General features: G+C 45.2%; 1 protein-coding gene across 1 annotated transcript in view; it reads right to left on the reverse strand.

Annotated features, from left to right (window-relative positions):
* The window catches only part of pcdh7a (protocadherin 7a), an 89,665-nt gene that overhangs the window by 67,545 nt on the left and 9,586 nt on the right, over positions 1 to 12,534 (reverse strand). Inside the window, exon 4 of the mRNA XM_046327616.1 lies at positions 4,372 to 5,145. Coding sequence (XP_046183572.1) covers positions 4,372 to 5,145 — 774 coding nt within the window. The remainder of the gene's footprint in view (positions 1 to 4,371; positions 5,146 to 12,534) is intronic.

The raw sequence follows: 12,534 nt of genomic DNA on the forward strand, positions 1-12,534 counted from the left end.
CCACCCACACACACACATACAGACACACAAAAAAACACACACACCCACACACACATACAAACACACAGATACACATACACACAGACACACACAGACACACATACATACCCATAGACACACACACACAAAAACACACACACAAACACACACTCACATACCCACACACACACAAAAAACACACAAGATCTAGGGCTTACTGAAGTTATGGGAGGTCACACACTGCAGAGGAGTTAATTACCCTCACTAATCAATAATTCATTAGACGGTCCGTCCGTGTGTGTGTGTGTGTGTGTGTGTGTGTGTGTGTGTGTGTGTGTGTGTGTGTGTGTGTGTGTGTGTGTGTGTGTGTGTGTGTGTGTGTGTGTGTGTGTGTGTGTGTGTGTGTGTGTGTGTGTGTGTGTACTGTATGTGTGTGTGTACTGTATGTGTGTGTGTGCGTGTGCGTGTGCGTGTGCGTGTGCGTGTGTGTGTGTGTGTGTGTGTGTGTGTGTGTGTGTGTGTGTGTGTGTGTGTGTGTGTGTGTGTGTGTGTGTGTACTGTATGTGTGTGTGTACTGTATGTGCACTAACACCAAACTCCTGCAGTAAGCATTTTCCCTCCCTGAGAACGCCAGATTAAGGGGATTGACTCCGTAATGGATGAACCCCTGGTGTGTGTGTGTGTATATGTGTGTGTGCTCAGTTGGATCAGAGTGCCGTGTATGAGTTGATTAGCTGAGAAAGCTCTTCCCCCTTTAAGGCCCGCATCAGCAGTTTTCTACGAGAGGGGAGAAAATGCAGAACTGTCAGTCAAAGTAGAGAGGAGGGAGGCCGTCCCTTTAAGAGGGGGGAGGCCGTCCCTTTAAGAGGGGGGAGGCCGTCCCTTTAAGAGGGGGGAGCTGTCCATCAAACGTCACAGTACGGAAACCCTGCTGTGTCTGTGTGTGTGTGTGTGTGTGTGTGTGTGTGTGTGTGTGTGTGTGTGTGTGTGTGTGTGTGTGCTTCTGTGTGCTTCTGTGTGTGTGTGTGTGTGTGTGTGTGTGTGTGTGTGTGTGTGTGTGTGTGTGTGTGTGTGTGTGTGTGTGTGTGTGTGTGTGTGTGTGTGTGTGTGTGTGTGTGTGTGTGTGTGTGTGTGTGTGTGTGTGTGTGTGTGTGTGTGTGTGTGTGTGTGTGTGTGTGTGTGTGTGTGTGTGTGTGTGTGTGTGTGTGTGCTTCTGTGTGCTTCTGTGTGCTTCTGTGTGTGTGTGTGTGTGTGTGTGTGTGTGTGTGTGTGTGTGTGTGTGTGTGTGTGTGTGTGTGTGTGTGTGTGTGTGTGTGTGTGTGTGTGTGTGTGTGTGTGTGTGTGTGTGCGTGTGCCCGTGCGTGCGTGCGTGCGTGTGTGTGTGTGTGTGTGCGTTAGCAAGCTGTCATCTAATGTGTTCGTCAGCATGACGCTCACAACTGAGGGTCTGCAAATCAACACTTTTCCAACCAGACAAAGCAAATTAAATGGAAGACTATGAAACACAGTGGAAGAGAGAACGAGAGAGTGTGTGTGTCAGCTACTTTAGTTAGCTAGCTGGCTAACTCAGATGGCTACTTTAGTTAGCTAGCTGGCTAACTCAGATGGCTACTTTAGTTAGCTTTAGTTAGCTCGCAGGTTAACTTAGATGGCTACTTTAGATAGCTCGCTGGCTAACTCAGATGGCTACTTTAGTTAGCTAGCTGGCTTACTCAGACGGCTACTTTAGTTAGCTAGCTGGCTAACTCAGAAGGCTACTTTAGTTAGCTCGCTGGCTAACTCAGATGGCTACTTTAGTTAGCTCGCTGGCTAACTCAGATGGCTACTTTAGTTAGCTCGCTGGCTAACTCAGATGGCTACTTTAGTTAGCTCGCTGGCTAACTCAGATGGCTAATTTAGTTAGCTCGCTGGCTAACTCAGATGGCTACTTTAGATAGCTCGCTGGCTAACTCAGATGGCTACTTTAGTTAGCTATCTGGCTAACTCAGATGGCTACTTTAGTTAGCTTTAGTTAGCTCGCAGGTTTAACTCAGATGGCTACTTTAGATAGCTCGCTGGCTAACTCAGATGGCTACTTTAGTTAGCTAGCTGGCTTACTCAGACGGCTACTTTAGTTAGCTAGCTGGCTAACTCAGAAGGCTACTTTAGTTAGCTCGCTGGCTAACTCAGATGGCTACTTTAGTTAGCTCGCTGGCTAACTCAGATGGCTACTTTAGTTAGCTCGCTGGCTAAAAAAATCAAAACATCAAAAAAAAAATATAACTCAGATGGCTACTTTAGTTAGCTCGCTGGCTAACTCAGATGGCTACTGTAGCTAGCTAGCTCCTTTAAAACTTTCTCTCTCTCTCTCCGTGTCACACACAGACTGTCACAGACACCGGTCTCTAGTGAAGTAAAAAATAAATAAAAATGTTCTCTACTTTAGTTAGCTCTTTGTTCTCTTTAAAACCCTTGCATTTCGACTATTCGGTTATCCCCAAAATGATTTAAAATGCCCAGCCCTAACACACGCACACACGCACGCACGCACGCACGCACGCACGCACACACACACACACACACACACACACACACACACACACACACACACACACACACACACACACACACACACACACACACACACACACACACACACACACACACAGTCTAAGCGTACACACAAAGACACATATCAAGTTGAAGAGAGAGACACACCCCCCTCTCACCCAGCAATAAGCCTGGCTAAATGGAGTCTGCTGTTTGACACGAAACACACACATACACACACAGACATAGACAGCAGGACACAGTCACACTGCTTACAGGCTTACCATGCTGACACACACACTGGGTGTACTACTTTAAGTCTGAAAACATCAGCAAAAGCCAGCTTACAATGCAACAAGGAAAAAAGACAGACAGACAGAGAGAGAGAGAGAGAGAGAGAGAGAGAGAGAGAGAGAGAGAGAGAGAGAGAGAGAGAGAGACAGAGGGAGAGAGAAAGAGAAAGAGAGAGAGAGAGAGAAAGAGAAAGACAGAGAGAGAGAGAGAGAGAGAGAGAGAGAGAGAGAGAGAGAGAAAGAAAGAAAGAAAGAAAGAAAGAAAGAAAGAGAAAGAAAGAAAGAAAGAAAGATTATCAGAGTCAGTCCAGAAATTAGAGACCACTAGTCAGTCCTATTATCACCAGTCAGTCCTATTATCACCACCACTAGTCAGTCCTATTATCACTAGTCAGTCCTATTATCACTAGTCAGTCCTATTATCACCACCACTAGTCAGTCCTATTATCACCAGTCAGTCCTATTATCACCACCACTAGTCAGTCCTATTATCACTAGTCAGTCCTATTATCACTAGTCAGTCCTATTATCACCACCACTAGTCAGTCCTATTATCACCAGTCAGTCCTATTATCACCACCACTAGTCAGTCCTATTATCACTAGTCAGTCCTATTATCACTAGTCAGTCCTATTATCACCACCACTAGTCAGTCCTATTATCACCACCACTAGTCAGTCCTATTATCACTAGTCAGTCCTATTATCACCGCCACTCGTCAGTCCTATTATCACCAGTCAGTCCTATTATCACCGCCACTAGTCAGTCCTATTATCACCACCACTAGTCAGTCCTATTATCACCACCACTAGTCAGTCCTATTATCACCACCACTAGTCAGTCCTATTATCACCACTACTAGTCAGTCCTATTATCACCGCCACTAGTCAGTCCTATTATCACCACTCAGTCCTATTATCACCACCACTAGTCAGTCCTATTGTCACCACCACTAGTCAGTCCTATTATCACCACCACTAGTCAGTCCTATTATCACCACCACTAGTCAGTCCTATTATCACCACCACTAGTCAGTCCTATTATCACCGCAACTAGTCAGTCCTATTATCACCACCATTAGTCAGTTCTATTATCACCACCACTAGTCTGTCCTATTATCACCACCACTAGTCAGTCCTATTATCACCACCACTAGTCAGTCCTATTATCACCACCACTAGTCAGTCCTATTATCACTAGTCAGTCCTATTATCACCACCACTAGTCAGTCCTATTATCACCACCACAAGTCAGTCCTATTATCACCACCACTAGTCAGTCCTATTATCACCACCACTAGTCAGTCCTATTATCACCACCACTAATCAGTCCTATTATCACCACCACTAGTCAGTCCTATTATCACCAGTCAGTCCTATTATCACCGCCACTCGTCAGTCCTATTATCACCAGTCAGTCCTATTATCACCACCACTAGTCAGTCCTATTATCACCGCCACTCGTCAGTCCTATTATCACCACCACTAGTCAGTCAACTGTGGTGGATGGGTAACCAGGCCAGTTGAACTCAGTTCAGTTTGTGTCAGTAGAATAACTGAGTCAGTCCTACCTGTTTGCTGTACTTATTCCCCGTTTGGGATCCATACTCAGAACACTGGTCTGACCCCAGAGACATGGCATCAGCGTTCCCACTTCCACCACTGCCACTGGACCCTCCAGACCCCACGAAGGTGTTAGAGGGGGGCAGCTCCTGTACAGCCTGGTGCTTTTTCCCCTCGGCTGGGGGGCTGTAGGGCTGGAGGTGTACCGCGGGGAGCGGCGAGCTTGACTTATAATGCCTGGCCAGATCTGGGCTCGACTGGTGATGCCTGGTGCCCATGCGTGGGCTCCCGGGGTCTCCGTCCACCGCGCAGTACCTCGCCGCCAACCTCTCGCTGGCGCTGCTCACGTCCTCGTCGTCATCGTCGACGTTGGCGACGTGGTGGTGGTCGTTGCCGTGGCGACGGAGCCCGTTGACCGTGACGACGCCGCTGTAGAGCGGCCGTTCAGTTTTATTACCGGCTCCGGCTCCTCCTGCGCCTCCGTTCCGTTTGTCCCTGCGGGGCTTCCGTCCGCGGTCCAACGTCCCTCCCCTGGTTTGCGGCACGGCCGGTTGAGGGCTGAAGAAATCTTCCTCTGGTTCTTTCTTCCCGGCCTCGTATCCGTTCTTGCCCTGGGCGCCGCACTGGCGGGCCATCACCACCAGGAGGATGACCAGGATGACTGCCGCGGCGCCCGCCAGGACACCGATGGCCACCGAGAGGCGCTGTTTCCCCAACGCTCGCTCGCTGTCGGGGTCGCCTGCGATGTCCAGGTAGAGAGGGGCAGCCAGACTACGAGCCACCTAGAGAGAGGGGTGGTGGGTGGGAGGGGAAATGAAATTATTCAAGGGTTTAAGTAGAGAAAAGCAGAAAATGTAAATCACTACTCTGTCCTACAAAGGCAAAACGCAGTAACTACCATTTTGGTCAAAAATCTTTGATCTGCTGTGATGGCCAGGGTATATTATCTGATGAATGTGGTACCTAGTTTCCTGACACAACAACAAGGCAGTTGATCAGAACATATCGTGGAGTCTGTCTAGACAGAAAAAGACTATGAAGTCAGATTTTGCAGTAAAAAGAAATGACGTAGTTACTGCGTTTTGCATTATAACGTCAGAGTGAGTAGACTACAAGACACCCAGAGAAAGAGGGGGAGAAAATCAATATATTTACATATCAAGATATTATTTCGGACTGTATTACATCAATATCTGACTTCAAGTATCGAACTGTAAAACAAAATATAGAGAAAATGTAATTAAATGCTAGGTAGCGTTAGTCAGCAGCTGTAGCTAGTCGGCTGTAGCTAGTCGGCTGTAGCTAGTTGGCTGTAGCAAGTCGGCTATACCTAGTTGGCTGTAGCTAGTCCGGGAGCTAGTTGGCTGTAGCGTGTCCGGCTGTAGCAAGTAGGCTGTACCTAGTCGGCTGTAGCTAATCCGTCTGTAGCTAGTCGGCTGTACCTAACCGGCTGTAGCTAGTCGGCTGTAGCTAGTCCGGCTGTAGCTAGTCCAGCTGTAGCTAGTCGGGCTGTAGCTAGTCGGCTGTCACTAGTCCGGCTGTATTTTGTCGGCTGTAGCTAGTTGGCTGTATCTAGTCGGCTGTAGCTAGTCCGGCTTTAGCTAGTCGCCTGTATCTAGTCGGCTGTAGCTAGTCTGGCTGTAGCTAGTTGGCTGTACCTTGTCAGCTGTAGCTAGTCCGGCTGTAGCTAGTCGGCTGTACCTAACTGGCTGTAGCTAGTCCGGCTGTAGCTAGTCGGCTGTAGCTAGTCCGGCTGTAGCTAGTCGGCTGTAGCTAGTCCGGCTGTAGCTAGTCGGGCTGTAGCTAGTCGGCTGTAGTTAGTCCGGATGTATTTTGTCGGCTGTAGCTCGTCGGCTGTATCCAGTTGGCTGTAGCTAATCCGGCTGTAGCTAGTCCAGCTGTAACTAGTCTGGCTGTAGCTAGTCGGCTGTACCTAGTCGGTTTAGGTAGTCCGTATGTAGCTAGTCGGCTGTACCTAGTCGGCTGTAGCTAGTCAGCTGTACCTAGTCGGCTGTACCTAGTCGGCTGTAGCTTGTCCAGCTGTAGCTAATCCAGCTGTAGCTAGTCCGGCTGTAGCTAGTCGGCTGTAGCTAGTCGGTAAGGTCAGTTGGTTAAGGACATGGTAAGGTCAGTCCTGGTTAGAGACATGGTAAGGTCAGTCCTGGTTAGAGACATGGTAAGGTCAGTCCTGGTTAGAGACATGGTAAGGTACTAGTCAGTCCTGGTTAGAGACATGGTAAGGTGAGTCCTGGTTAGAAACATGGTAAGGTCAGTCCTGGTTAGAGACATGGTAAGGTACTAGTCAGTCCTGGTTAGAGACATGGTAAGGTCAGTCCTGGTTAGAGACATGGTAAGGTCAGTACTGGTTAAAGACATGGTAAGGTCATCAACAACAGATCGACAGATTGTAGACATGGGTGATGGTACACTGTGAGTATTGGTTAGAGACATGGTAAGGTACTAGTCAGTACTGGTTAGAGACATGGTAAGGTACTAGTCAGTACTGGTTAGAGACATGGTAAGGTCAGTACTGGTTAGAGACATGGTAAGGTACTAGTTAGTACTGGTTAGAGACATGGTAAGGTCAGTCCTGGTTAGAGACATGGTAAGGTACGAGTCAGTACTGGTTAGAGACATGGTAAGGTACTAGTCAGTCCTGTTTAGAGACATGGTAAGGTCAGTCCTGGTTAGAGACATGGTAAGGTACTAGTCAGTACTGGTTAATGACATGGTAAGGTACTAGTCAGTACTGGTTAGAGACATGGTAAGGTCAGTACTGGTTAATGACATGGTAAGGTACTAGTCAGTACTGGTTAATGACATGGTAAGGTCAGTCCTGGTTAGAGACATGGTAAGGTACTAGTCAGTACTGTTTAATGACATGGTAAGGTCAGTCCTGGTTAGAGACATGGTAAGGTCAGTACTGGTTAATGACATGGTAAGGTACTAGTCAGTACTGGTTAGAGACATGGTAAGGTCAGTACTGGTTAATGACATGGTAAGGTACTAGTCAGTACTGGTTAATGACATGGTAAGGTCAGTCCTGGTTAGAGACATGGTAAGGTACTAGGCAGTACTGGTTAGAGACATGGTAAGGTACTAGTCAGTACTGGTTAGAGACATGGTAAGGTCAGTACTGGTTAGAGACATGGTAAGGTACTAGTCAGTACTGGTTAGAGACATGGTAAGGTCAGTACTGGTTAGAGACATGGTAAGGTACTAGTCAGTACTGGTTAGAGACATGGTAAGGTCAGTACTGGTTAGAGACATGGTAAGGTACTAGTCAGTACTGGTTAGAGACATGGTAAGGTACTAGTCAGTATTGGTTAGAGACATGGTAAGGTACTAGTCAGTACTGGTTAGAGACATGGTAAGGTACTAGTCAGTACTGGTTAGAGACATGGTAAGGTACTAGTCAGTACTGGTTAGAGACATGGTAAGGTACTAGTCAGTACTGGTTAGAGACATGGTAAGGTCAGTACTGGGTCGATGCCCAACAGATGGAAATGGGGTCAATCAGAGCAGTGAGTTAGGATAGGTGTCTGTGTGTGTGTGTGTGTGTGTGTGTGTGTGTGTGTGTGTGTGTGTGTGTGTGTGTGTGTGTGTGTGTGTGTGTGTGTGTGTGTGTGTGTGTGTGTGTGTGTGTGTGTGTGTGTGTGTGTGTGTGTGTGTGTGTGTGTGTGTGTAACAGGGTCAGTCAGAGTGGTTAGGATACAGGATGGTTGTAATGCAGCATAGATTCCCAATATGGACAATCAATACACAGTAGCTACATATGGAGAGACCCATTACACACACACACACACACACACACACACACACACACACACACACACACACACACACACACACACACACACACACACACACACACACACACACACACACACACACACACACACACACACACACACTAGATACACATTTTAAGGTCTAAATCAATGTTCTATTTAGTGCTGTTAAGGCTGGGAATTACAATCATAAAATAACCACTTCCCATTGAGTGGTGTGTGTGTGTGTGTGTGTGTGTGTGTGTGTGTGTGTGTGTGTGTGTGTGTGTGTGTGTGTGTGTGTGTGTGTGTGTGTGTGTGTGTGTGTGTGTGTAAATGATGAGTAGGGCATTTGAATCCTCTTTTATGATCCATTATTAAATAGAATACTTGACCATGTTAATAACATGTTAATAATGTACCAGTACTGACTAGTATTACATGTATCTATCAGTACTGACTAGTACCTTACCAGGAAATGTCTCTAACCAATACTGACTAGTACCTTACCATGTCTCTAACCAATACTGACTAGTACTTACCATGTCTCTAACCAGTACTGACTTTTACTACCATGTCTCTAACCATACTGACTAGTAACATGTCTCACAATACTGACAAAGTACCTTACCACTAAAAGACTAATATAACCATTCACAGTCACACTTATCACTGTCACTAAAAACCAGTACTGATTAGTACCTAAAACACTCATGATTCTAACATTAACTAGTAACCATTACCTCTAACCAGTCACTATAGTACCTTACCATGTCTATAACACAGTACCCTTACCTTCACTCTAAAACAGTCAATATAGTACCTTACCATGTCTCTAACCACACTGACTAGTACCAGTTTAAGCATGTCTCTAAACACTGACTAGTCTTACCATTGTCTCTAATCCAATGACTACATGTTATAATGTATTAACATTATCACATGTTAATAATGTAGGTAATGCTTGAACCACATGTTAATAATGTAGGTAATGCTTGAACCACATGTTAATAATGTAGCTAATGCTTGAACACATGTTAATATAAGGTAATTCTTGAACACATTATCACTAAAACATCACATTATATCACAGTCTATTGTTTTTACACATTACCCCTAAAACACTCAATATAAGATTCACACATTACCCCTAAAACACTCAATATAACAGATTCACACATTATCACTAAAACACTCAATATAACCGATTCACACATTATCACTAAAACACTCAATATAACCGATTCACACATTATCACTAAAACACTCAATATAACCGATTCACACATTATCACTAAAACACTCAATATCACAGATTCACACATTACCCCTAAAACACTCAATATAAGATTCAGACATTACCCCTAAAACACTCAATATCACATTCACACATTACCCCTAAAACACTCAATATAAGATTCACACATTACCCCTAAAACACTCAATATAAGATTCACACATTACCCCTAAAACACACAATATACGATTTACACATTACCCCTAAAACACTCAATATACGATTTACACATTATCCCATCTCTCTCTTGTTCAAGAAGTTTAATTTGCAAGTTAACGTGACACAGTTTGAAAAGCAATTTGCCCAAGCCACACTAAGGTCCTGCTCCATTGTTCTACAAGACAATACATCACATTGTCAGAGTAGACTCGATTGTATTGGTTCATGAGTTTATAACGGTGGTTGGTTCGACTGTTCAATTGTTTCACTGTATTACATTCAGTAAATAACAGTTTAAAAAAGGAATCCCTGGAAAACAGTGCCAACTGTTATGGTGTGGCTAAATCCTGGCTAAATACATGCAATACATTGATATCACTGAATGGACTTGGTTAGGATAACTGTCTATTGTTTTAGTAGATTATATTGTATTGGTTAGGATAACTGTCTATTGTTTTAGTAGATTATATTGTATTGGTTAGGATAACTGTCTATTGTTTTAGTAGATTATATTGTATTGGTTCCATTCATCACCTCTTCGCTGTTCCATTATATTGTTCTTATGTTGCCTGGTTCTGTTCTCCTCTGTTCTCATATGTTCTCTGTTCTCCTTTCTCCTCTGTTCTCCTCTGTTCTCCTCTGTTCTCCTCTGTTCTCCTCTGTTCTCCTCTGTTCTCATATGTTCTCTGTTCTCCTTTCTCCTCTGTTCTCCTCTGTTCTCTCTCTGTTCTCCTCTGTTCTCCTCTGTTCTCATATGTTCTCTGTTCTCTTTGTCCTCTGTTCTCTGTTCTGTTCTCCTCTGTTCTCTCCTCTGTTCTCCTCTGTTCTCCTTTCTGTTCTCTGTTCTCCTCTGTTCTCCTTTCTCTCTGTTCTGTTCTCCTCTGTTCTCATATGTTCTCTCCTTTCTCCTCTGTTCTCCTCTGTTCTCCTCTGTTCTCTTTTCTCCTCTGTTCTCCTCTGTTCTCCTCTGTTCTCCTCTGTTCTCCTCTGTTCTCCTTTCTCCTCTGTTCTCCTCTGTTCTCCTCTGTTCTTCTCTGTTCTCATATGTTCTCTGTTCTCCTTTCTCCTCTGTTCTCCTCTGTTCTCCTTTCTCCTCTGTTCTCCTCTGTTCTCATATGTTCTCTGTTCTCCTCTGTTCTCTCTGTTCTCCTCTTCTCCTCTGTTCTCCTCTGTTCTCCTCTGTTCTCTCTGTTCTCCTCTGTTCTGTTCTCCTCTGTTCTCCTTTCTCCTCTGTTCTCCTCTGTTCTCCTCTGTTCTCATATGTTCTCTGTTCTCCTCTGTTCTCCTTTCTCCTCTGTTCTCCTCTGTTCTCCTCTGTTCTCATATGTTCTCTGTTCTCCTCTGTTCTCCTTTCTCCTCTGTTCTCCTCTGTTCTCCTCTGTTCTTCTCTGTTCTCATCTGTTCTCTGTTCTGTTCCTTTCTCCTCTGTTCTCCTCTGTTCTCCTGTTCTCCTCTGTTCTCCTCTGTTCTCATATGTTCTCTGTTCTCCTTTCTCCTCTGTTCTCCTCTGTTCTCCTCTGTTCTCCTCTGTTCTCCTTTCTCTCTGTTGTTCTGTTCTCCTCTGTTCTCCTTTCTCCTCTGTTCTCCTCTGTTCTCATATGTTCTCTGTTCTCCTTTCTCCTCTGTTCTCATCTGTTCTCTGTCTCTGTTCTCTGTTCTCTGTTCTCCTCTGTTCTCATATGTTCTCTGTTCTCCTTTCTCCTCTGTTCTCCTCTGTTCTCCTTTCTCCTCTGTTCTCCTCTGTTCTCTTTTCTCTGTTCTCTCTTCATATGTTCTCTGTCTCTTTCTCTCTGTTCTCTGTTCTCCTTTCTCCTCTGTTCTCCTCTGTCTCCTCTTTCTCCTCTGTTCTCTCTGTTCTCTCTGTTCTCCTCTGTTCTCCTTTCTCCTCTGTTCTCCTTTCTCCTCTGTTCTCCTCTGTTCTCATATGTTCTCTGTTCTCCTGTTTCCTCTGTTCTCTCTGTTTCTGTTCCTCTGTTCTCCTTTCTCCTCTGTTCTCCTCTGTTCTCCTTTCTCCTCTGTTCTCCTCTGTTCTCCTTTCTCCTCTGTTCTCCTCTGTTCTCATATGTTCTCTGTTCTCCTTTCTCCTCTGTTCTCCTCTGTTCTCCTTTCTCCTCTGTTCTCTATGTTCTCTGTTCTCCTTTCTCCTCTGTTCTCCTTTCTCCTCTGTTCTCTCTGTTCTCCTCTGTTCTCCTCTGTTCTCATATGTTCTCTTTCTCCTCTCCTTTCTCCTCTGTTCTCCTCTGTTCTCCTTTCTCCTCTGTTCTCCTCTGTTCTCTTTCTCTGTTCTTCTCTGTTCTCATATGTTCTCTGTTCTCCTTTCTCCTCTGTTCTCTGTTCTCCTCTGTTCTCTCTCTGTTCTCTCCTCTGTTCTCCTCTGTTCTCCTTTCTCCTCTGTTCTCCTCTGTTCTCCTCTGTTCTCATATGTTCTCTGTTCTCCTTTCTCCTCTGTTCTCCTCTGTTCTCCTTTCTCCTCTGTTCTCCTCTGTTCTCCGTTCTCCTCTGTTCTCCTCTGTTCTCCTTTCTCCTCTGTTCTCCTCTGTTCTCATATGTTCTCTGTTCTCCTTTCTCCTCTGTTCTCCTCTGTTCTCCTTTCTCCTCTGTTCTCCTCTGTTCTCCTTTCTCCTCTGTTCTCCTCTGTTCTCCTTTCTCCTCTGTTCTCCTCTGTTCTAATATGTTCTCTGTTCTCCTTTCTCCTCTGTTCTCCTCTGTTCTCCTTTCTCCTCTGTTCTCCTCTGTTCTCCTCTGTTCTTCTCTGTTCTCATATGTTCTCTGTTCTCCTTTCTCCTCTGTTCTCCTCTGTTCTCCTTTCTCCTCTGTTCTCCTCTGTTCTCCTTTCTCCTCTGTTCTCCTCTGTTCTCCTTTCTCCTCTGTTCTCCTCTGTTCTCATATGTTCTCTGTTCTCCTTTCTCCTCTGTTCTCCTCTGTTCTCCTTTCTCCTCTGTTCT

Source organism: Oncorhynchus gorbuscha, linkage group LG24, assembly GCF_021184085.1.
Source record: "Oncorhynchus gorbuscha isolate QuinsamMale2020 ecotype Even-year linkage group LG24, OgorEven_v1.0, whole genome shotgun sequence".
Taxonomy (NCBI): Eukaryota; Metazoa; Chordata; class Actinopteri; order Salmoniformes; family Salmonidae; genus Oncorhynchus; species Oncorhynchus gorbuscha.